Here is a 26,085-nt window from a genome sequence, read left to right as displayed (position 1 = left end):
ACTTTAACATATATCATACTTAATACATATATATATATTTTATCAATACTTAAACATTTGGTGTACAATTAACGGATTATAAATGGAATATCGTCATTAACGTTCCGCTCTATAGTCACCCCATGTGACATCGGAGGGATACCCAATGTTCGGCTGGGGAAGTAGTCCCGGTCAGTTGGGGGGGTTATCTTCCGCCAGCGCTCAGCTGCTGGGCGCATTGGTCCCTGCAACGTTCAACCAGTAGGTGAGTCACTGCGTCCTCATCTGGAAATGGGCAACTTTACATTTAGCATTAGATGGACAATTCTTGCTAAATAATATTGACATAGCTGTCTTGAGTTAATTACATTGTTCTATCAGTTTTGGTTATAGAAAGGTTGTAATAGACTTAACTATTGAATGTTACTTTACTTCCATAACGTTTTGAATCAAATTGTTATGATTTCATATGGGGTATTTATATTTATATTTCAGTCTGAATAGGCTATTTGTGCACAATTAAAAGTAATGACAACTACTTATACCTGTAATCCACATTTTTTTACAGTAAAATAATTGGGTTTGTTTCATCCAAATGCATGTTCTCCATTGATGAAGTATAATTTAAATTGTGGGATACCTACATGACTGAAACGGAACAATACTAAGCAAAACAATTTGGTTATTAATATAATTGTAAGTTGCTCTGGGTAAGAGTGTCTGCTAAATGACTCAAATGAAATACTAGATATCTATTTAATATGCACCGACACATCCTGTCATCCTCAATGTTCCTCCTCTACTATAGCAACAACAAAATAAAATAGTCATCTATAGTTACTGTAAGTCAAAGAGCCTGGAACAATTTGCTTTCTTCTATTTTAATGACATTGTATTCCCGAAGCTTATCTTTTGATAGGGTGTGCTAATAAACCACTGTACTGTTCGGTTTCAGTAGAGCTGTAGGTGACATAACCCTACCACTCGGTGTGCATTACTAAACCACTATTAAGCTCCTGGAATCATAGCTCTATAATTCAATATCCCCATAGAGTTAAAAAATTAAATCCTATTGAATGGAACTCACTTGGATGTCGTTTAAAAAAAAAAATATTATCTCCAAACTTGTGAATAAATCGATGTCTCACTGAAAGTCTGCTCACGGCAGTGACTGTGTCACCCAGATAATGTAGCTCTTCTTATAGACAACAGTCTGCTAAGGTTTTATCTGCGAGGAAAGGGAGTAGGACTTTAACAGCTGATAGCTGGACTGCTGTCACGGTACAGATCAGGTTCTCTATGATATTAATGCCAACAATGTGTATAATGTTGCTCAGACTAATTAATTCATCATTTTGAGGTTGAAAAGAAGATCCCCCAACATTAAATTAATATGTGATATTTGAAAAAAAAAACTTTTTGACTACTCAAGTTTCCCACCAACTGTGAGAACCACCTCCTACAAAAAAAGTGGTCACTGGCCAGTTCATCTTCAAGAGCCTATTCCCAGTTCCTCTTCAAGAGCCTATTCCCAGTTCCTCTTCAAGAGCCTATTCCCCTGGTCATTACGGGTGACTGTGGAATGTGGGGGCGTTATCTGGGTGTGCCTGTCCGCCTGTCCGCCTGTGTGTGTGTGTGCAGTCACGCAGTCACACATGCTCTCATTGTTGCGGTCCTAGTTTGGTGGTGCTGCTACAGTGTGTGTGTGGCCAGCTGAGTCCCTATCCCCTTCACGCTGTCAGGCTGAACTTCCAGAACCACTGTCAGTTGAGTTGGTGGGCCTCTAACGTTCTACTAAAACCCTCTATTACAATATTCACAATCAATATATCGGGTGACGCGGAGTTGAGGTAACTTTATGATAATTTAGAACCGAGAACTTCAGCTAGTGCATTTTCCATTGCTACAGTATGTCTCTAGCATTAATATGCAATGTCTGTTGGTAGGTAGCGTGGTAGTGCAAAGATCTAGTATCAAAGCCTGATTCAGTGGGATAGACTCAGAGCAGCTGTGTAAGCCAAGTGACACACACACACACACAGTATAAATAGACTTGGCATGAAAAATGATATCAAGACCTCTCCAACCTCCAACTTTCAGGAGTATCTAGAGAGGCTTGGTTCAATATGTCAGAGGTGGTTGTAGAACATTAACCCAGTGTCAAAAGATCTCCTCAACACCTCGATCCTCTCTCTCTCTCTCTCCCTCCCCCTTTCCAGGATTTCTCAGACACCGATCCAATCATGTCTAAAGGAAAGGATATGGGCTCTGCCTTCATTCAGACGCAGCAGCTACACGCTGCTATGGCCGACACCTTCCTGGAGCACATGTGTCTTCTGGACATTGACTCCGAGCCAGCTGTGGCTCGCAACACCGGAATCATCTGCACCATCGGTACAGCTCAACAACGCCCCTCCTCATTAGTCAACAACGCCCCTCCTCATTAGTCAACAACGCCCCTCCTCATTAGTCAACAACGCCCCTCCTCATTAGTCAACAACGCCCCTCCTCATTAGTCAACAACGCCCCTGCTCATTAGTCAACAACGCCCCTGCTCATTAGTCAACAACGCCCCTGCTCATTAGTCAACAACGCCCTTGCTCATTAGTCAACAACGCCCCTGCTCATTAGTCAACAACCCTACCTCACCTCACTGCCCAACCCTACCTCACCCCTCATGGCCTCTCACTCCCTCACCACTGAACACCCTCACTACACTACTCAACATCCTATACACATGTATTTTGTGTGAGGTGTGCCTACAGAAGGCCACAGAACCTTCACAGTAGGGGTATATCCCTCCAAAAACCTTCACAGTAGGGGTATATCCCTCCAAAACCTTCACAATATCCCTCTATAAGCTTTGCTTGTCATCTTGTCCACATGCAGGACCCGCCTCCCGATCAGTGAACATGGCCAAGGAGATGATCAAATCTGGGATGAACATTGCAAGAATGAACTTCTCTCACGGAACTCATGAGGTCAGTAGTAGGACTACACTAGTACTGAAGGCAAAGGACACTAGTACTGAAGGCAAAGGACACTAGTACTGAAGGCAAGGGAAAGGACACTAGTACTGAAGGCAACACAGCTGTTCTAGGATTTAGACTAGTGCTGAGTTCCAAACGGACCCCTAGCCCTTACTCCCTGGCAACTCATGTTTGTCTGAAAGGATAGGTGAAAGCAATATGGTGACATCCCTTTAGTGAGTCTGCAGCACCAGCCATCCTCATACTATAACCTTTAGTGAGTCTGCAGTACCAGCCATCCTCATACTATAACCTTTAGTGAGTCTGCAGTACCAGCCATCCTCATACTATAACCTTTAGTGAGTCTGCAGTACAAGCCATCCTCATACTATAACCTTTAGTGAGTCTGCAGTACCAGCCATCCTCATACTATAACCTTTAGTGAGTCTGCAGCACCAGCCATCCTCATACTATAACCTTTAGTGAGTCTGCAGTACCAGCCATCCTCATTGTGACATTATCACTGTACCGTTTAAATGTCAGTCTGTAAGCTGATCTGAATGCTCTTACGTGCACTTTAGTGGCTCCTCTTCCTCCTCCTCCTCCTCCTCCAGTCAGTCTGTCTGTCTTCTAGTGCCGCCAGATGGTAGCTAGAGTTCTGGGGTTCACACTACTGACCTCTCCCCTTTAAAAGTCATGGCTTTTTGACCTGTATTCACCCTGGCTGGGTCAGAGTGCACCCCCAAATCATACAGCAGTATTAGATATCGAAGCGATACGTTTGATATTTGAATTCATTGCCCTTCAAAGGTCAATAGTACTGTTAATTGCTTGTCAGAAGAAGACGTTCTACTCTGAAGTTCAGTACTGTATCTATGTATCGGCACTAGATGACGTTACATGTACATGTGTTTCAAAGCTATAATTAGGTCAGGATCTCCCAGTCCATTCTGCGATTACTTCCATGACTGGACATTTTGCCTCGGGCCAGAACTAGTGCACGCAATTCCATCGAACAAGTACTCAGCCTGCTTGATGATTAGTTGACTCGTTGAATCAGGTGAGCTAGTTCTAGGGCTAGAGATAAAACGTGAAGGAAGGTATGTCAAGGGCTAGCATCTTTACGAGCCTACAGCCATGTCACAGGGAAAGTGTGGTGGCACCATTTTAGTGTCTGTTTGGGAATGCTATTGGTGCATGAAAACAAGATAGACAGAGCACCTCCAATGGCAGGAATTTCTGACAGATGTCTTCGGACATCTGAACTTATGTTTGTTTACATGGCATCTGTCATGTGTTGAGGTCAGACATTGTCAGAAGGGCAAAGGAAACTGGACCTCTGCCTCTGGACAGGTGGTCGGAACAGATGTAAATAGCCACGTCTCTTAGTCTCAGGTTCTCGCAGAACGTGTTTAGAGGGACCAGGAGCTAACGCTAACCTACTTGGCTATGCTAAAATAGCTAAGACTTTGCTATTCTAAAATACCCCCAAAGATAAAACATTTAAAAAATCATTACATTTCAACCTGGCTAATTGTCCTATGTCTGTCTACTATAGAGCACTGTTAAGTGAGTGTCATTGAGTCTCTGAGTCTGCCTCCTTCCTATAGGCAGAAACTGTTTAGGGACCAGGAACTAGCTAACACTACTTAGTTATATTCTATGTGGCTATGCTACTTGGCTAACACTACTTGGTTATATGCTACATGTTTATATTCTACATGGCTAATCTACTTGGCTAACACTAATTATTTATCCTACTTGGCTAATCTACATGGTTATAAGCTATGTAGCTATGATACATGTTTATATTCTACATGGCTAATCTAATTAGTTATCCTTCTTGGCTAATCTACAAGATACATTTCTGTTTCGATGGATTTTTTTATTTATTATCTTCTATTCCATTCAGTACCATGCTGAGACCATCAAGAATGTCCGTGAAGCCACCGAGAGCTTCGGACCCGGCACCATCGAGTACAGACCAGTGGCCATCGCTCTGGACACCAAGGGACCCGAAATCAGGACTGGACTCATCAAGGGCGTGAGTAGTCATTTACCATGAAGTACTGTAAATCTTTACGAAAAGTCCAACTTCAGTTCAAGTGCATCATCACAATACACTTTACAAACAAATTAAAACCGAGACAAGCAGGTACATTTCTTGACTGTTGTAACATATGACCTTCTCGCTATCATGTAGGCCCACCTTTTGATTTGGTCAAAAGGAAGGCATTGGCCAAGCTACCAGCATGGTAACGGCAAGAAATACAACAACAAGCAATGATATCATAAAGCTGATATACATCAAGTACTGTAAAACACTACTGGCATCAGAATGTATGTATTGATCATGAGCCCTGTCCTTCCCCATAGACATATACAGTACATAATACTATAATCCCTGTCCTTCCCCGTAGACGTATACAGTACATAATAGTATAGTCCCTGTCCTTCTCCGTAGACATATACAGTACATAATAGTATAGTCCCTGTCCTTCTCCGTAGACGTATACAGTACATAATACTATAATCCCTGTCCTTCTCCGTAGAGAACAGTACATAATACTATTCTGTCCTTCACACAGTACATATTACTGTCCTTCTCCGTGACATAATACTATATCGTCAACACTACATATATCCCTGTCCTTCTCCGTAGACGTATACAGTACATAATACTATAGTAATAGTTGTGTAATCCTATGATTCTTCCCCTGTACAGAGTGGCGAAGCTGAGGTTGAGCTGAAGAAGGGAGCTCACATCAAGCTGACCCTGGACGACAAGTACAAGGACAACTGTGACGAGAAGCACCTGTGGCTGGACTACAAGAACATCACCAAGATCCTGAAGGTCGGAGGTCACGTCTACATCGACGACGGCCTCATGTCCCTGAAGGTCAAGGAAGTCGGTGAGTATCCTAGCAACATCCTACTGTAGCAACAGAAAAGTATTCTCACGACCTGGAAAGTTACAGGAAGTAGCTACACACTTAACCAAAGTAAAGTGTGTTTCCTTCTACTTTGCCTGTTGAAATGTGTTACTTTACTGTTGTTCCCAGCTGTGGCATTGTGATTGACACGCGTTATTGTCCCCAGGCGCCGACTTCCTGGACTGTGAGATTGAAAATGGTGGTACTCTGGGCTCTAAGAAGGGTGTGAACCTGCCCGGCGCTGCTGTGGACCTGCCCGCTGTCTCTGAGAAGGACATCCAGGATCTGCAGTTCGGTGTGGAACAGGGAGTGGACATGGTCTTCGCCTCCTTCATCCGTAAAGCAGCTGATGTACACGCCGTCAGGAAGGTGCTGGGAGAGAAGGGCAAAAACATCAAGATCATATCCAAACTGGAGAACCACGAGGGCGTCCGCAGGTGTGTGTGTGGGAGATACAGAGAGAGCGATTGAGAGAGGCCTCTGCTGACTACACGATTGCATTGTAGTGGCTATTTAGTCAATTTTCAGTACTTTCAAAAGTAAGAAATCTCCACTTGAAGGATCCTACTGTGTTGAGCATCAGTTTAGTCGCTTGGGAAATATAGATACCCAATACTGGATAATATTGACTTGTATAACTATCTGTCTATGTGTAGATTCGACGAGATCCTGGAAGCTAGCGATGGCATCATGGTTGCCCGCGGTGACCTGGGTATTGAGATCCCCACAGAGAAGGTGTTCATCGCCCAGAAGATGATGACCGGACGCTGCAACAGGATTGGCAAGCCCATCACCTGCGCCACACAGGTCCGACACGTTGCCCACAGACTAGACCCCCTTATCCATGACGACTAGACCCCCTTATCCATGACGACTAGACCCCCTTATCCATGACGACTAGACCCCCTTATCCATGACGACTAGACCCCCTTATCCATGACGACTAGACCCCCTTATCCATGACTACTAGACCCCCTTATCCATGACTACTAGACCTCCTTATACATGCTTCATTTCCATCCCTGTCTGCAAAGCACACCCCAAACAGGGTCTGATAACCTGTTAAGACTCAAATGTACTGAGTTCAATGGCAGATAATACCAGGGTTCCTAGTCCTAGGAGTATTTGAGGTTTAAGAGGAGCCCTCAAGCCTTTGACGAAACCTTAGAGGAAAGGGCAGAGATGTATGCTTATAGGCCACTGTCTATAAATGCATCGACGTAAATAATCTATCCTGTCGTTGATTGGTGCCTAATGATCTCTCCTCTCTCCTGATTGGTCCAGATGCTGGAGAGCATGATCAAGAAGCCCCGCCCTACTCGTGCTGAGGGTTCCGACGTCGCCAACGCCGTTCTGGACGGTAACGACTGCATCATGCTGAGTGGTGAGACCGCCAAGGGAGACTACCCACTGGAGGCTGTCCGCACACAGCACAAGGTGAGAGACTGAGAGCAGAGCGGCCCCCTATAGGTCTTGCCTTGGCTCCTCGCAACACAAGCACAACATCCACAATGTTTCCTGTAGCAGTTCCTAGAGTCACTGATTCAAAGTTCATGAGTGGTCAATGTGACCAGGTTTCCATCCAATTGGCGACCAGGTTTTCATGCAAGTATTACTTAAATCTGCATTAAAAAAATATGCACGTTTTCCCACCAGAGAGATGTTTCCATCAAATTGACTTGTTGCAAAGGCTGTGCTTGATGACGTAGTGCACATAACAACACATCATCCAGCTCATCACCGTGCACTTTCACCACCCTGTGAAGTTTAACATCATCTATTTAACCTGTAGCCCTAATAAACTGCTTTTCCGACAAGTCGTAATATATCAATATTTGTGCATAATTATTTTTACAGACACAAAAAAAAAACATCCCACCTTGGCTAGCATATTTTGTTTTGTAGACATTTATAAAGTTCACAAACAAAAAAAAAAGTTCTGTTTCCATCGGGCTTGTCATGTATTTTACTCACATAGAAAGTGCGGCTGGAAACCTGGCTATAGACAGAATCGTCCCAGCAAACAGCAACACAGGGTCAACGTTGAGACAACGTTGTGGTGTTGGTTGTGTGTTTGCTGGGACGCCTCAGGGGAATTAACATAAAGTAGCTGTAATATAACTGTGTTTTTGGTTTGTGATCTATGTACTAACGGCTTCTACACACTCACCATGCTACTGGCTTTGTGTGTTCCTACTTCTCTCTCTCCATCCCTCTGTTCTCTCTCTCTCTCTCTCTCCATCCCTCTGTCTCTCTCTCTCTCTCCATCCCTCTGTTCTCTCTCTCTCTCCATCCCTCTGTTCTCTCTCTCTCTCCATCCCTCTGTTCTCTCTCTCTCTCTCCATCCCTCTGTTCTCTCTCTCTCTCTCCATCCCTCTGTTCTCTCTCTCTCTCCATCCCTCTGTTCTCTCTCTCTCTCCATCCCTCTGTTCTCTCTCTCTCTCCATCCCTCTGTTCTCTCTCTCTCTCCATCCCTCTGTTCTCTCTCTCTCTCTCTCCATATCCCTCTGTTCTGTCACTGCATCTGTTTCCTGCATCTGTTTTCTGCTTCATGTTGCATTGGATGGGGTCGTTGGGGTCATCAGATTTCTCAATCAGCATGTGTCTGAGGATCAGCATCACAACACGTCAGGTATGCAGACCTCAGTGATTCTATATTTACTAGAGGACTAGAAGAGACTACCTCTCTTTTATGTTCCCCTTGCCCCTTCAGAGAAACTAGTATGAATCTAGCTTTTAAATGTTGCTGTATGAATCTGTATGACTGTATTACTGTTGCTGTATGACTATTACTGTTGCTGTATGAAACTGTATTACTGTTGCTGTATGACTGTTCGCTGTATTAATCTGTACAACTGTATGACTGTTGCTGTCTGAATCTTGAAGTTGTTCATTCTCAGGACTTTACATTAGTGGTGTACCAAACCAACTAGCTTAGGAAAAGGCAGAGGCACGAACAATGAGTCATTCTGGTCTAAATCTGTACCGACCTTCATTGCATGCTTTCTATTCATTACTGTAGTTGAATGGCAGGAATCTGACACCTGTCTGTCTCTGTCTCTGTCTCTCCCTCTCTCTCTATTCCCCCCCCCCAGATTGCTCGTGAGGCAGAGGCCGCCATGTACCACAGGCAGATGTTTGAGGAAATCCGTCGTACCTCCCACCTGACCCGTGACCCCACTGAGTCCGTTGCCATTGGCGCCGTCGAGGCTTCCTTCAAGTGCTGTGCCAGTGCCATCATCGTGCTCACCAAGACTGGCAGGTACGAACCAGAGAGTCACACAGCAAACCTCTGTACTTCTCAAACTAGCTTCTGAGGGGAAGGACAGACGTGTACATGATGTATTTGACACCTTCTCTAAGCCCAGTCAAATACCCTGTTCACACTACTGAGCTGAGCCGAGCCGCGCTAGTCTGGTTACGCATTCACCACAGGTGCTGGAGATTTTAGTTGATTTAATCTGAGAACGCAGGTGAGGGAACATGTTCCGTTCTGTTCACAAGAACCACGAGCTACTGCAACACCGTCCTTAACCAGAACTTTCCCATAATGCCGCCCTCTCACCCCAGCCCTGTAGCAGAGATCCAGAACTCTCCCAGCCCTGTAGCAGAGACCCAGAACTCTCCCAGCCCTGTAGCAGAGACCCAGAACTCTCCCAGCCCTGTAGCAGTGACCCAGAACTCTCCCAGCCCTGTAGCAGCTCCCAGCCCTGTAGCAGAGACCCAGAACTCTCCCAGCCCTGTAGCAGAGACCCAGAACTCTCCCAGCCCTGTAGCAGAGACCCAGAACTCTCCCAGCCCTGTAGCACCTTTAGCGCCTATCTATGAAGGCTTCTTCTTCCTGGGGGTGACTTTGGTTAAGAGCCCCTACTCTCGCTCTAAAAGTGAACACGCATCGCTTTGAAACATAAAGAACATATATTTCATATCAGCAAGAAAGCAAAAGGTTAAATTACTACACACTTTTATAGGGATCCAGACGGACGACAGATAATTAGCTTTCTAGCATGTTCCCGAAAACCCGTGTGTAACGGAAGAAGTTCGCCAGAAACGTGTTGTCAGTGAAAAATACTGTCGTCTGCAACTTATAAAGCCGGTTAAAACTGTGTACAGTAAGTGTATATTTAGCATTTGTTAAATTATTATTTTGATGTGATATGAAAGTAAAGGGATTTATCTTTCTAGAACAGTATCGCAATTGAGAATCGATTCACATTTAGGTGGAGTTTTTGACTGCCAGAGCCAGTTTACCTCAGAAAATAGCATAAGGTCGCTGTACCTTAATGAGTAACAGTAGAACTAAGAGTACATTCTCCTTAGGCTAGTGTGTCACCAGATTACTCCCATCATTCCCTCTGACCTCAGCCCTATAGCAGAGACCCATGACTTGTTCCCAACCTTTACAGTCCTGAACCCTGACATTTAGGAAGTTAAATATAACTCGCCTCTCCTCTCTCCTGTCCCTCACTCCACTCCCTTTCCAACACTCCTCTCTCCTCTCCTCTCCCTCACTCCACTCCTGTCCCCTCCTCTCCTGTCCCTCACTCAAATCAAATCAAATTTATTTATATAGCCCTTCGTACATCAGCTGATATCTCAAAGTGCTGTACAGAAACCCAGCCTAAAACCCCAAACAGCAAGAAATGCATGTGAAAGAAGCACTGTGGCTAGGAAAAACTCCCTAGAAAGGCAGGAACCTAGGAAGAAACCTAGAGAGGAACCAGGCTATGAGGGGTGGCCAGTCCTCTTCTGGCTGTGCAGGGTGGATATTATAACAGAACATGGTCAAGATGTTAAAATGTTCATAAATGACCAGCATGGTCAAATAATAATAATCATAGTAGTTGTCGAGGGTGCAACAAGCACGTCCGGTGAACAGGTCAGGGTTCCATAGCCGCAGGCAGAACAGTTGAAACTGGAGCAGCAGCACGGCCAGGTGGACTGGGGACAGCAAGGAGTCATCATACCAGGTAGTCCTGAGGCATGGTCCTAGGGCTCAGGTCCTCCGAGAGAAAGACAGAAAGAGGAAAGAGGAATTAGAGAGAGCATATTTAAATTCACACCGGATAAGACAAGAGAAATACTCCAGATGTAACAGACTGACCCTAGCCCCCCGACACATAAACTACTGCAGCATAAATACTGGAGGCTGAGACAGGAGGGGTCAGAAGACACTGTGGGCACATCCGATGATACCCCCGGACCGGCCCAAACCGGCAGGATATAACCCCACCCACTTTGCCAAAGCACAGCCCCCACACCACTAGAGGGATATCTTCAACCACCAACTTACCATCCTGAGACAAGGCCGAGTATAGCCCACAACGATCTCCGCCATGGCACAACCCAAGGGGGGGCGCCAACCCAGACAGGAAGACCACGTCAGTGACTCAACCCACTCAAGTGACGCACCCCTCCCATGGACGGCATGGAAGAACACCAGTAAGCCAGTGACTCAGCCCCTGTAAAAGGGTTAGAGGCAGAGAATCCCAGTGGAAAGAGGGGAACCGGCAAGGCAGAGACAGCAAGGGCGGTTCGTTGCTCCAGCCTTTCCGTTCACCTTCACACTCCTGGGCCAGACTATACTTAATCATAGGACCTACTGAAGAGATAAGTCTTCAGTAAAGACTTAAAGGTTGAGACTGAGTCTGCGTCTCTCACATTGGTAGGCAGACCATTCCATAAAAATGGAGCTCTATAGGAGAAAGCCCTACCTCCAGCCGTTTGCTTAGAAATTCTAGGGACAATTAGGAGTCCTGCGTCTTGTGACCGTAGCGTACGTGTAGGTATGTACGGCAGGACCAAATCGGAAAGATAGGTAGGAGCAAGCCCATGTAATGCTTTGTAGGTTAGCAGTAAAACCTTGAAATCAGCCCTTGCCTTAACAGGAAGCCAGTGTAGGGAGGCTAGCACTGGAGTAATATGATCAAATTTTTTGGTTCTAGTCAGGATTCCAGCAGCCGTATTTAGCACTAACAGAAGGTTGTGTAGTGCTTTATCCGGGTAGCCGGAAAGTAGAGCATTGCAGTAGTCCAGCCTAGAAGTAACAAAAGCATGGATTAATTTTTCTGCGTCATTTTTGGACAGAAAGTTTCTGATTTTTGCAATGTTACGTAGATGGAAAAAAGCTGTCCTTGAAACAGTCTTGATATGTTCTTAAAAAGAGAGATCAGGGTCCAGAGTAACGCCGAGGTCCTTCACAGTTTTCCACTTCCCTTCTCCTCTCCTGTCCCTCACTCCTCTCCCCTTCTCCTCTCCTGTCCCTCACTCCACTTCTCCCCTCCTCTCCCTGACTCCTTTCCTACTCCATTCAAAGTTCAGAGTCACCCTGCGCCACTATACAGTATTGACCAGAGGAGGCTGGTGGTAGGATATATAGGAGGATGGGCTCATTGTAATGGCCGATGTGTGTTCCATTTATTCCATCCCAGCCATTACAATGAACCTGTCCTCCTATAGCTGTTCCCACCAGCCTCCTCTGGTATGGACACACTGTACAGTAGTCAGCTGTGTACTAAACATTTTGATAGAATACTGTCAACCTACAGTACTGCTGTCCGGAGTTTGGATCTAGGATTGGTACAATTATTACAATAGATATAGTATACTTGTTACATTAGATATAGTATACTGTTACATTAGATATAGTATAATTATTATAATCTTCAGTCTTCCACTTATATGTATGTATTCTAATGTGCAACAAAATAATTACGTTTTTAAGTTTACCATGAAGCAGTTTCACATGGCAATATATGTTTTCAATCCACACCCTAACCTGCTGTTCCTTCCTGTGTCTGGTTCCACACCCTAACCTGCTGTTCCTTCCTGTGTCTGGTTCCACACCCTAACCTGGTGTTCCTTCCTGTGTCTGGTTCCACACCCTAACCTGCTGTTCCTTCCTGTGTCTGGTTCCACACCCTAACCTGGTGTTCCTTCCTGTGTCTGGTTCCACACCCTAACCTGGTGTTCCTTCCTGTGTCTGGTTCCACACCCTAACCTGGTGTTCCTTCCTGTGTCTGGTTCCACACCCTAACCTGGTGTTCCTTCCTGTGTCTGGTTCCACACCCTAACCTGGTGTTCCTTCCTGTGTCTGGTTCCACACCCTAACCTGCTGTTCCTTCCTGTGTCTGGTTCCACACCCTAACCTGCTGTTCCTTCCTGTGTCTGGTTCCACACCCTAACCTGGTGTTCCTTCCTGTGTCTGGTTCCACACCCTAACCTGGTGTTCCTTCCTGTGTCTGGTTCCACACCCTAACCTGGTGTTCCTTCCTGTGTCTGGTTCCACACCCTAACCTGGTGTTCCTTCCTGTGTCTGGTTCCACACCCTAACCTGGTGTTCCTTCCTGTGTCTGGTTCCACACCCTAACCTGCTGTTCCTTCCTGTGTCTGGTTCCACACCCTAACCTGCTGTTCCTTCCTGTGTCTGGTTCCACACCCTAACCTGGTGTTCCTTCCTGTGTCTGGTTCCACACCCTAACCTGGTGTTCCTTCCTGTGTCTGGTTCCACACCCTAACCTGGTGTTCCTTCCTGTGTCTGGTTCCACACCCTAACCTGCTGTTCCTTCCTGTGTCTGGTTCCACACCCTAACCTGGTGTTCCTTCCTGTGTCTGGTTCCACACCCTAACCTGGTGTTCCTTCCTGTGTCTGGTTCCACACCCTAACCTGGTGTTCCTTCCTGTGTCTGGTTCCACACCCTAACCTGGTGTTCCTTCCTGTGTCTGGTTCCACACCCTAACCTGGTGTTCCTTCCTGTGTCTGGTTCCACACCCTAACCTGCTGTTCCTTCCTGTGTCTGGTTCCACACCCTAACCTGGTGTTCCTTCCTGTGTCTGGTTCCACACCCCTAACCTGGTGTTCCTTCCTGTGTCTGGTTCCACACCCTAACCTGCTGTTCCTTCCTGTGTCTGGTTCCACACCCTAACCTGGTGTTCCTTCCTGTGTCTGGTTCCACACCCTAACCTGGTGTTCCTTCCTGTGTCTGGTTCCACACCCTAACCTGGTGTTCCTTCCTGTGTCTGGTTCCACACCCTAACCTGCTGTTCCTTCCTGTGTCTGGTTCCACACCCTAACCTGCTGTTCCTTCCTGTGTCTGGTTCCACACCCTAACCTGCTGTTCCTTCCTGTGTCTGGTTCCACACCCTAACCTGGTGTTCCTTCCTGTGTCTGGTTCCACACCCTAACCTGGTGTTCCTTCCTGTGTCTGGTTCCACACCCTAACCTGCTGTTCCTTCCTGTGTCTGGTTCCACACCCTAACCTGCTGTTCCTTCCTGTGTCTGGTTCCACACCCTAACCTGCTGTTCCTTCCTGTGTCTGGTTCCACACCCTAACCTGGTGTTCCTTCCTGTGTCTGGTTCCACACCCTAACCTGGTGTTCCTTCCTGTGTCTGGTTCCACACCCTAACCTGGTGTTCCTTCCTGTGTCTGGTTCCACACCCTAACCTGCTGTTCCTTCCTGTGTCTGGTTCCACACCCTAACCTGCTGTTCCTTCCTGTGTCTGGTTCCACACCCTAACCTGGTGTTCCTTCCTGTGTCTGGTTCCACACCCTAACCTGCTGTTCCTTCCTGTGTCTGGTTCCACACCCTAACCTGCTGTTCCTTCCTGTGTCTGGTTCCACACCCTAACCTGCTGTTCCTTCCTGTGTCTGGTTCCACACCCTAACCTGCTGTTCCTTCCTGTGTCTGGTTCCACACCCTAACCTGCTGTTCCTTCCTGTGTCTGGTTCCACACCCTAACCTGCTGTTCCTTCCTGTGTCTGGTTCCACACCCTAACCTGCTGTTCCTTCCTGTGTCTGGTTCCACACCCTAACCTGGTGTTCCTTCCTGTGTCTGGTTCCACACCCTAACCTGGTGTTCCTTCCTGTGTCTGGTTCCACACCCTAACCTGGTGTTCCTTCCTGTGTCTGGTTCCACACCCTAACCTGCTGTTCCTTCCTGTGTCTGGTTCCACACCCTAACCTGGTGTTCCTTCCTGTGTCTGGTTCCACACCCTAACCTGGTGTTCCTTCCTGTGTCTGGTTCCACACCCTAACCTGGTGTTCCTTCCTGTGTCTGGTTCCACACCCTAACCTGGTGTTCCTTCCTGTGTCTGGTTCCACACCCTAACCTGCTGTTCCTTCCTGTGTCTGGTTCCACACCCTAACCTGGTGTTCCTTCCTGTGTCTGGTTCCACACCCTAACCTGGTGTTCCTTCCTGTGTCTGGTTCCACACCCTAACCTGGTGTTCCTTCCTGTGTCTGGTTCCACACCCTAACCTGGTGTTCCTTCCTGTGTCTGGTTCCACACCCTAACCTGGTGTTCCTTCCTGTGTCTGGTTCCACACCCTAACCTGCTGTTCCTTCCTGTGTCTGGTTCCACACCCTAACCTGGTGTTCCTTCCTGTGTCTGGTTCCACACCCTAACCTGGTGTTCCTTCCTGTGTCTGGTTCCACACCCTAACCTGGTGTTCCTTCCTGTGTCTGGTTCCACACCCTAACCTGGTGTTCCTTCCTGTGTCTGGTTCCACACCCTAACCTGGTGTTCCTTCCTGTGTCTGGTTCCACACCCTAACCTGCTGTTCCTTCCTGTGTCTGGTTCCACACCCTAACCTGGTGTTCCTTCCTGTGTCTGGTTCCACACCCTAACCTGGTGTTCCTTCCTGTGTCTGGTTCCACACCCTAACCTGGTGTTCCTTCCTGTGTCTGGTTCCACACCCTAACCTGGTGTTCCTTCCTGTGTCTGGTTCCACACCCTAACCTGCTGTTCCTTCCTGTGTCTGGTTCTAGGTCCGCCCATCTGCTGTCCAGGTACAGGCCCCGTGCCCCCATCATCGCTGTGACCCGCTGTGGCCAGACCGCCCGTCAGGCCCATCTGTACCGCGGTATCTACCCCGTGCTGTACACCAAGCCTGCCAACGATGTCTGGGCCGAGGATGTCGACCTCCGCGTCAACTTCGCCTTGGAGATGGGTGAGTAATGACGTCGCGTTAAATTCCAACGTTTAAGTAGTAATGCTGAACTTTATTTGTAGAACACATTTCATACAGAAAGACCAAATTCAAGTATAAGATTTCTCTCTCTGTAACCGTATGATTATCGCTCTATTTCTATGGTTGAAGAGATCTTTGTAGCGCTGGAGCCCCACCAAAGACCAGCCATTAACCCCCCCGTCTCCCCTCCAGGTAAACACCGTCACTTCTTCAAGTCTGGAGATGTCATCATTGTTGTGACCGGATGGCGTCCAGGCCCTGGTTACACCAACACCATGCGTGTTGTGCTTGTTCCTTGAACAAACTCCAAAGGACATTACTCCTTCCCCTTCACCCCTCTCCTTCACCCCTCTCCTGTTCCTATAACCCACCCCACCCACCACCAGAAGACATCTATTTGTCCTCTACGATTCTCTAGACTCCACCTGTAACCAAGACAACAAGGTAAAGAACGGACCGGAACAGCAACACCAGGCCACTTCATCAAAGGACTTTTTGGGTGGTGCCATTCATACACAGACAGTCACTTAACAACACTCCTTAATTCCTATGTTGTTATTATTATTATTATTATTATTATTACATAGGTGTTTCACCTACTATGTCCAAGTCATCCTTCAACAGGTTACACACCCTACTGAAAACACACACACCTGTCCTGACTGAGTTTTCACGGTGAACAATATCAAGTGTATGTTATTTTTCTAAATGTACATTGTACTGTAGTCACACATCTGCGTGTCAGAGCCACTTGTTGCTTTGTGGTCCAGAACGTTGACGTGGATTATGACTATAACGAGGATCCTGCTCTCTGTGGGGTCTCCTCCTCACCTGGTAGACAGGTAAGACTCCACTGACGTGTTAAAGGTAACATCATGTTGTTGCTGAGGGCTATGGGGATCTGGGTTTCCATCCATCCATCCATTAAAAAGATGAACACCTGATTCTCTCTGTTGTTGTTTCTCCCCCCACCCCTCTATTAAATATACTTTTGTTGACCTTAGATGTTGGTGTGGTGACTGTATGGTTCATTATAATAACATTTCTTATGCCAATGTCGAAACCACCCAACATTTATCCTTTTTTGCAACACTAAAGATGGGCAATGAAAATTAATGATGCGAGTTATGAGGAATTATGAAGTAACTTTAGAACCCATTATCTGACGGTATTATGGTTATTTCAGCAGCATGATATAATCCGAACGTAAGAGATGACATAAACTTAGTGGTCTCGGTTGAAAGTGTTCCTAATTCTGGAGTAAAACTCCAAAGTGTGTCTGAGCTTTCTCATTGGAAACATGTCTGGGGTGCGTTCAGTTCCATTCAATGTTTGCTACATTTCGTGACGGTTTGTATTGAACAACAAACGTTTCCCAGAAAACAAAAACTTGAGAAACGGGAAACACGCTGGTAAAACCTGACAAAAAAGACGAACTGGCAACAGACATATAGAAACCCACTGTTCCTAGGCTGTCATTGAAAATGAGAATTTGTTCTTATCTGACTTGCCTAGTTAAATAAAGGTAAAATAAAAAAATACTCCACCTGTAACCAAGACAACAAGGTAAAAGGAACTAAACAGCAACACCAGGCCACTTCTTCAAAGGACTTTTGGGTGGTGCCATTCATACACACACAGTCACTTTCCAGGTGGTGGGGTTGGCAGAGACGTGGCAACGAAGAGTCGTCTCCAGGTCCTGATTGGCTAGCTCCGACTGGCCGTTAGATTGGGGCGGAAACCCGGAGGACAGGCTGGCCGATGACCCAATGAGGGTGCAGAACGCCTTCCAGAATCGGGATGAGAACTGGGCACCACGATCGGAGACCATGTCGACCGGAAGTCCATGGATCCGGAAGACATGCTGCACCATGGGCTGAGCCCTCTCCTTGGCTGAGGGTAGGGGGAATGGGGCAATAGAAACGAGCGCAGAGAGGGGGGGAAACCAGGGTACTGTAACCCCGGAGGAAGCGGTGATAGAAACGAGCAAATCCCACGGTGTAGCTGCAGAGCTATACAAGCGAGAGAGGCCATCAGGCTTCACATTATTGGACCAAGGGTGGTGGGAGATGGTACAGTTGAGGCGCTTGGTGGTGAGGAGATATTCCAGATTCTTACGGTCGGTCCACACTAAGAATGGATGTTCCGCCCCTTCTAGCTAGTGTCTCCAATCTTCCAGCCGCATCTTGAACCGCAAGAAGTTCCCGATTTCCCACGTCGTAGTTCCTCTCAGCGGGATTAAGACGATGGGCAGGAAAGCGCAGGGATGCAGCTTTTAGTCCTGGGCAGAACGCTGGGACAGGACGGCCCCCACTCCAACGTCTGAGACGCCGATCTCCACCGCAAACTGATGGGACGGGTCCGGATGGATTCAGGTGGCGGCTGTAGTGAATCGAAGCTTGAGATCTGAAAATGCAAGGTCAGCAGCTGGGGACCAGAACCTTGGGTGAGGTGAGTGCAGAGAGGGGGGGAAACCAGGGTACTGTAACCCCGGAGGAAGCGGTGATAGAAACGAGCAAATCCCAGGAAACGTTGAAGCTGCACTCGATGTGGGTTAGGGCCAATCCACCACCGCTCTCACCTTGTTAGGATCCATCTGAATGTTCCCTGCAGCGATGACGTATCCCAGAAAATAGATAGTGGAGCGATGGAACTCACATTTCTCAGCTTTAACAAACACAAAAAGAACATGAATATATGGCATATAACTGCATGTACCCAACCACCGTGGAAAGTATACCAGGTAATTCAGCCATGTGTAGTCGTGGTCACGCCCTGGACCAGAACGAAGTCACGTGGTACAAAATGTAGCGCAAGCATAAGTTAATATTGTACTCAATATTGCTTGAATAAATGTCAAATCTTTTACTTCCTGTCTTTCATATGCATTTACAACAATCTAACATCTTCCAGAGAAGTCTCACACCATCTAGTGTTTTTTTGTAAAAGTACCAGAGCGGAGTTCAGACCATCTAGTTGAAGCCATTTAGGTTATCCATCATAGCCACAGAGAAAAATACCATTAGCAAGTGTGTATATTAGCGTGACACGGATACATGACCTTGATAATCATACGGTATGTACTAAACTGGTCTGACAGCTGCATTACAGGCAAAGGATTAGAGGAAAAATGGTACCAGTAATCAGACAATTACCAAAGCAATGGCATACACTTCGTTGGACAGGTATGAATAACTACAGTATGAAATCAATACATTTTTCATTTTTTATTATACACAATCTCAGATCCTTTTCTGTATATTAGATGACGGAAAGAATGTCCTGAAATAAAAAACGAAAGAATATAATCCTGTCTCCATTTGACATGTCAACACTAGATGTCGCGGGGCAGTTAAAAACAGAATTATTATCCGGATTAATGCTCTGTGACTTTTTCTAATGGAATTTCAACAGATGTTCAGATCTCACACCGTACCAACCCACTGCTCATATTCATACAGAGAATCACAACATCAAAGACAGATACTAGTCGTTCACCAGAAATGTGATTTTATTATTACATCCAATTCAACATTATTCAAAAAATATATATATCAATTTGTTTACCATTGGTCATCATGGAATCATACGGTACGGGGAAGTCAAAAGGATCAAAATGGAGAAAAAATTAAATACATATTTATGAAATAAAACACACAGTAACACATTAACGCCTCCATCTTAAAGGTACAATCTGGGATCAGGATGGGAATCATCTACATTTGAATATAATATAATGAATTCCAGATTGTAGCTTTACTAACTAGGCTTTGACCTGATCTGATATTCAATCCAAATCTACGCGGCGCCTCTGTTGTAGTGGAGAGGGGTAGGATGGGGGGAGAGGAGATGGGTAGGATAGAGGAAAGGAGTGGAAAGGGGTAGGACGGGGAGAGGGGTAGGACGGAGGACAGGAGTGGAGAGGGGTGGAGAGGGGTAGGACGGAGGAGAGGAGTGGAGAGGGGTAGGACGGAGGAGAGGAGTGGAGAGGGGTAGGACAGAGGAGAGGAGTGGCGAGGGGTAGTAGGAGAGGAGTGGAATGGAGTGGAGAGGGGTAGGACGGAGGAGAAGAGTGGAGAGGGGTAGGACGGAGGAGAGGAGAGGGGTAGGACGGAGGAGAGGAGAGGAATGGAGAGGGGTAGGATGGAGGAGTGGAGAGGAGTAGGACGGAGGAGAGGAGTGGAGTAGGATGGAGAAGAGGAGTGGAGAGGGGTAGGACGGAGGAGAGGAGTGGAGAGGGGTAGGACGGAGGAGAGGAGTGGAGAGGGGTAGAATGGAGGAGAGGAGTGGGGTAGGATAGAGGACAGGAGTGGAGTGGAGTAGGCCCGAGGAGAGGAGTGGAGAGGGGTAGGACAGAGGAGTGGAGAGGAGAGGGGTAGGACAGAGGAGTGGAGAGGAGAGGGGTAGGATGGAGGAGAGGAGTGGAGAGGGGTAGGACGGAGGAAAGGAGTGGAGAGGGGTAGGACGGAGGAGAGGAGTGGAGAGGGGTAGGACGGAGGAGAAGAGTGGAGAGGAGAGGGGTAGGATGGAGGAGAGGAGTAGGACAGAGGAGAGGAGTGGAGAGGGGTAGGATGGAGGAGAGGAGTGGAGAGGGGTAGGACAGAGGAGAGGAGTAGAGAGGGGTAGGACGGAGGAGAGGAGTGGGGAGGGGTAGGACAGAGGAGAGGAGAGGAGTTGAGAGGGGTAGGACGGAGGAGAGGAGTGGAGAGGGGTAGGACGGAGGAGAGGAGTGGAGAGGGGTAGGACGGAGGAAAGGAGTGGGGAGGGGTAGGACGGAGGAGAGGAGTGGAGAGGGGTAGGACGGAGGAGAGGAGTGGAGAGGGGTAGGACGGAGGAGAGGAGTGGAGAGGGGTAGGACGGAGGAAAGGAGTGGAGAGGGGTAGGACGGAGGAGAGGAGTGGAGAGGGGTAGGACGGAGGAAAGGAGTGGAGAGGAGAGGGGTAGGATGGAGGAGAGGAGTGGAGAGGGGTAGACCGGAGGAGAGGAGTGGAGAGGGGTAGGATGGAGGAGAGGAGTGGAGAGGGGTAGGACGGAGGAGAGGAGTGGAGAGGGGTAGGACGGAGGAGAGGAGTGGAGAGGGGTAGGACGGAGGAGAGGAGTGGAGAGGGGTAGGACGGAGGAGAGGAGTTGAGAGGGGTAGGACGGAGGAAAGGAGTGGAGAGGAGAGGGGTAGAACAGAGGAGAGGAGTGGAGAGGGGTAGGACGGAGGAAAGGAGTGGAGAGGGGTAGAACGGAGGAGAGGAGTGGAGAGGGGTAGGACGGAGGTAAGGAGTGGAGAGGGATAGTAATGGAAGGTTGATCCACCACCAGTATCAGGTCCAGTGACTGAGTAGTGACTGATGTTATTTATATCCCTGCCTATAGGGTCAGTCAGAGAGTCACTACAGGACTGTGTGTGTACACCTGCCCCCACCTGCCAGCTCAGGCTCCCAGGGACCCCCAGGGACCCCCAGTAACCAGGCAACTGAGGTGTTTGGATTGGATTCTCAAGGGCATGACCTTGTGATCTGTTTAATATTCGCCCAGGTCAGAGATCAGATAACAGGTCAGACAAACAGGTCAGAGGTCAGATAAATAAAATAGTCAAACATAAACATATGTAATTATATACACAAATAACAGGATGAATCGATATGGAGATACTGGGTGAAATCTAGAGGCCTGGGTTTGTTGACCTTTTTAGAATAAAAGTAACCTTTTCAAAATAAGAGTTAATCATTGATCATTCATGATCAATTCAACAGACGTCTCATTCCTATGTCTGTGGACAACATGATTTAGAGAACGTCGTCAAGAAGACCAGAACAATCATTTCTATAACTGGATAAGGGGATATTAAACCTTGTATGGAAATACATGACAATATGTAGCAGCAGTTTGTCAACAGGTGTTAAAATATAATATAATAATAATGACTAGATAATCTTAAATCATAAAACAACGAAAAACAAAAAGGAAAATATACAGAAAAATTACACCCAGGAGTTGATTATCTCTGTTTTCAAAGTAATAACTTCTGACCCTTTTGATTGGTGCAATAAAAACATAATCGTCAGGTCAAACTCAGTGCATCGTTGTCTCTCAGACATTTAACTGTCCGGTGGTGACACTATTCACAGACCTTGGGCTCTATTCAATTCCGTATCGCGGAAAATTCAGCGTTTACAGCTGCGATTGAATTTTAGAGGCCATGTTCCCGCATTCAAGGTAAACGCTGCATATATCGACGCAATCGGAATTTAAAAATTACATTTCTATCAGCGAACCAGACTGAATAGAGTCCCTTGTGTATCCAAACCTGAGTCTTGTTCATTAGGTCACACAATAGAACATTTTAAAAGCATTTTTGCAACAGAAAACAAAAATGAGCCTTTCTTATTGGACAAGTCCAGATAGTCCCTCCCTGTTTCAGTCGGTTCTCTTCTGTTTGGTGCCTTTTGAACACACCTCTATCTCCTGTTTATCTTGTGTTTAAGTCTAGCGAACGTCTCTGTTGCCCATCTGTCCACTGTTGTTATGGACAAAGAGCTGTAATTCAATTCACTGTTCCTCTGACTGTAGTGTCTGTATACCCACACAAAGACAAAGATTACTGCGTCGAGTCATTCCAACCAGTCCACACACAGACCTCAGATGTACCTCTGTATAATCTCTGTACCTTTATCATCCCATAGGGGAAACAAGGTTATCATTCTGTGGCTACAATGGCAGAAGTTGTTCAATTGTCTGTCTGTCTGTCTGTCTGTCTGTCTGTCTGTCTGTCTGTCTGTCTGTCTGTCTGTCTGTCTGTCTGTCTGTCTGTCTGTCTGTCTGTCTGTCTGTCTGTCTGTCTGTCTGTCTGTCTGTCTGTCTGTCTGTCTGTCTGTCTGTCTGTCTCTGTGTGTGTGTGTGTGTGTGTGTGTGTGTGTGTGTGTGTGTAGTGTCAGCAGAGGAGGTGCCTTGCAGGAAATATGACAGACAGACAGGCCAAAGCTGAATTACTTATTTTTTAAATGCAACTTTTTTCCTCACTGTATTCTCACAAGGCTTGCTGTATTCTCACAATATTTACTGTATTCTCACAAGGCTTACTGTATTCACAAGATTTACTGTATTCTCACAAGATTTACTGTATTCTCACAAGGATTACTGTATTTCTTTCATCCAAACCCCAATGATTAATTTCCAAACGGTTTACTTTAAAATCCACAGTCACTTGTCAAAAACATATATTCATGTCTTTTGATGAGATATTATGTTAGATATCTAGGCTAGTTAAAAATGTATACAGAATGTACACATATATTCTTAGAAAACATACACAAGGATCCGTCTGAAACAAAATATTGGAAGACATACCATCATCATTTTTCAGTTAATCTCTGAAATGACAAAAGTGCAGTTCAGTCATTGTTCTTTACTTTGGGTGGCCTCACGTTCTCCACACTTCCACAACTGGAAGTGAAGCAGGAACCACAATACACTAAGAAAATATAATAATATAAAAAAATGTCAATATTTTTGGTGTTATAATCTCTATAGGGTCAAAGGTTAGATAAATATGCATGTTTAACAAATACTTTAACACAAATTACAACGTGAGGATATAGGCTAGAATATATATTTTATGTGATCGGAAATTGGTCAATATACTTTCTTGTGGTTTAATATTATCCAACAATCCATACTGGTACAGTACCTCCACATTCAACATAGTACAGTAGTAGCACTGTACTGTAGAAAAATACTTAATCCAGCGGGCAAAACTGGTTGAAATGACATCATTACCAATCGTTTACAACCAGAACTGGTTTCGCCCGCTGGGAAGTCACTCTGTTCATTCACACTGCATTAAAAATACATCTTTATCCTTTTTCCTGCAATATAGATACGCACTCCCTCCTTGAATAATATAAAACCTACACTAGCGATTAAAAAAACACAATGCCAATAGCGAAGACAATTTCCCCATAGTTCAGGCATCGCAGGAAGGTGTTTTAAAACCTCATAAGTTGGAAGGGAGATTGGAGACTGTGTACTCTGCCTCGGACGGAACAGGACGACTGGGGTTGGGATGCCAAGACTTCGGTGCTTCTTGGCTCACGGCAGTTGGAGGTTCAGATCCCGTGGGAGTGTAGTGACTCAGAGGAGTGGCGTGCCCTGGGATGGGGCTGTACCATTTATTACTGCTACCACCCACCATGGGAAGAGAGGAACCAAGCCCCCCTGAAGGTATGGAAAAAGACGGTATGGAGAGAGCCCCTTCCTGGGGTAGATAGCCGTGTGAGCCCGAGGTGGAAACAGTGGAGATAGTCCTGACATCCTGTGTGAAGAGATCCACCAGGGACTCTGCCCTCTGCCCTCTCCCATCTACCTGGGGAGGACATGATGTCTGTGGGGTGAGGTAGCTGTGAGAACCATTGGCGCTGGAGGGTTGGCTGTGGAGCTGGCTGTGGAGCTGGCTGTGGAGCTGGCTGTGGTGCTGAAGCACCGTCCTGCCTGTCAGCGGGCTCTGGATGGTGGGGCTGGGTGTTACCGGTGGGGTACAGGCCGGGGAGCCGTCCCCTGACCCGTACTGAGCCAGCGAGGCCAGGGCAAAGTGGGAAGAATGGGCAGAGTGCTCTGGGACAACCTGTGGGAGGAGGCTGGGGTGGAGGCCTGCCAGACTGTGATGCACCAGGGAGGATGGGACTCCAACACCTCCAACGCTGGCCTGTTCTGGGATAGATGTAGATAGAAACCCACTGGAGCTGTGGTGCTGGGTGGGGTTGCTAGGGCTTGTGGTCGTGTAGGGGCAGTGGGGGAGGAGGAGGTGACCTGCTCTCTCCTGATGACCAGGTCCCATTTTGACATGCTGCTGAGCGCTGGTAGTGTGAGGGTGAGAGTTCTGTAGCTGGCTCAGGATGGGGCTGACAGAGCTACAGATGAGAGGGCTTAAGGTGGAACCAGAGGGGGCTGAGTGGGCTGGGAATCTCGGCGTGGCCATGGTGGGCCTCCCTGATGCCTCCTGCTGGTGGGTCCCTGGTGGGCCGTTGGGGTTGTGGTGCTGGAGCTGGGCCATGCAGGAGGAGGTGGACGAGGAGGAGGAGGAGGGTGGATACTCCCGGATGGAGGCCTGGCCCAGGGGGAGGGAAGAGGCTCTGCTGGGCTGAGCCTGGAAGTCGGTGGAGGCGATGGAGGAGGTGGGCTGGTACATGGAGGTCATAGGTGACAGAGGATAAATGGAGGAGGCTGTGGAGACTAAATGCTGCGCCCGGAGCGAGACTAATATCGGAGTGTCCACTCCAGAACAGAACTTCACAGAACCGCCTGGAGATGCAGCCCTGGAGCCACCGCCACTGGACACGCCCACAAACATGCCCCTCTGCAGACGGTGGCCTCTAGGATCCTTGAACGACTCGGAGACAGAGAGCGGACGGTGAAAGAGGATCGGAGGGAGCTGGGCGTGGAGCTGGGAGTGGGAGAAGGCCAGAGCCAGGGAGGTGGTGGCTGCAGCGGCCTGGAGGGGGCCCTGGACCAGGGGAGCCCAGATGACCCCCGGGGTGGAGGTGAGGGATGGGGCGTCGGGATCCAGGGACAGGGGAGAGATGTTGCTCTGGATGGCCATGTCCCGGTCTTGCTGTACGATCGTCTGGATGATCGCGTTCTCCAGGAGGTTCACAGCTCCTGAGTTCTGGGTGACTTTGTGTTGGAGCACAGAGTTCCTCTTTCCTGTAGAGAAGAAAGTCAATGAGAGAGAGATTAGTATGTGTACCTGTTGCAGTCATCGTTGGGTGTGGCTGTCATATTTCATTCAGAATTAGAGAGAACCAGAATTAGAGAGAAACAGAATGAGAGAGAAACAGAATTAGAGAGAACCAGAATTAGAGAGAACCAGAATGAGAGAGAACCAGAATTAGAGAGAACCAGAATGAGAGAGAACCAGAATTAGAGAGAATCAGAATTAGAGGGAACCAGAATGAGAGAGAACCAGAATGAGAGAGAACCAGAATTAGAGAGAACCAGAATTAGAGAGAACCAGAATGAGAGAGAACCAGAACGAGAGAGAAACAGAATTGGAGAGAAACAGAATTAGAGAAAAACTGAATTAAAGAGAAACAGAATTAGAGAGAAACAGAATTAGAGAGAACCAGAATTAGAGGGAACCAGAATGAGAGAGAACCAGAATGAGAGAGAAACAGAATTGGAGAGAAACAGAATTAGAGAAAAACTGAATTAAAGAGAAACAGAATTAGAGAGAAACAGAATTAGAGA

At 47.1% G+C, this 26,085-nt stretch overlaps 2 protein-coding genes across 2 annotated transcripts in view; one reads left to right on the top strand and one right to left on the bottom strand.

Moving 5' to 3' along the window:
• Window positions 1–226: 226 nt before the first annotated feature.
• Window positions 227–16,794, top strand: pk (pyruvate kinase). Its single transcript, NM_001141703.1, is given in 11 exon segments — window positions 227–244; window positions 2,199–2,373; window positions 2,869–2,960; window positions 4,861–4,992; window positions 5,674–5,860; window positions 6,048–6,318; window positions 6,538–6,688; window positions 7,166–7,318; window positions 8,977–9,143; window positions 15,650–15,831; window positions 16,045–16,794. Coding segments are annotated over 10 exon segments (1,593 nt in total). The 5' UTR covers window positions 227–244; window positions 2,199–2,222; the 3' UTR covers window positions 16,152–16,794.
• A 4,221-nt stretch (window positions 16,795–21,015) lies between these two features.
• The window catches only part of LOC106561724 (potassium/sodium hyperpolarization-activated cyclic nucleotide-gated channel 3), a 40,585-nt gene continuing 35,515 nt past the window's right edge, over window positions 21,016–26,085 (bottom strand). Inside the window, exon 8 of the mRNA XM_045688569.1 lies at window positions 21,016–25,542. Coding sequence (XP_045544525.1) covers window positions 23,837–25,542 — 1,706 coding nt within the window. The 3' untranslated portion in view covers window positions 21,016–23,836. The remainder of the gene's footprint in view (window positions 25,543–26,085) is intronic.

The sequence above is a fragment of the Salmo salar genome, chromosome ssa10 (genome assembly GCF_905237065.1).
Source record: "Salmo salar chromosome ssa10, Ssal_v3.1, whole genome shotgun sequence".
NCBI lineage: Eukaryota > Metazoa > Chordata > Actinopteri > Salmoniformes > Salmonidae > Salmo > Salmo salar.
Note: the sequence above shows the minus strand (reverse complement) of the source record. Positions and strands in the feature narration are given on the sequence as shown.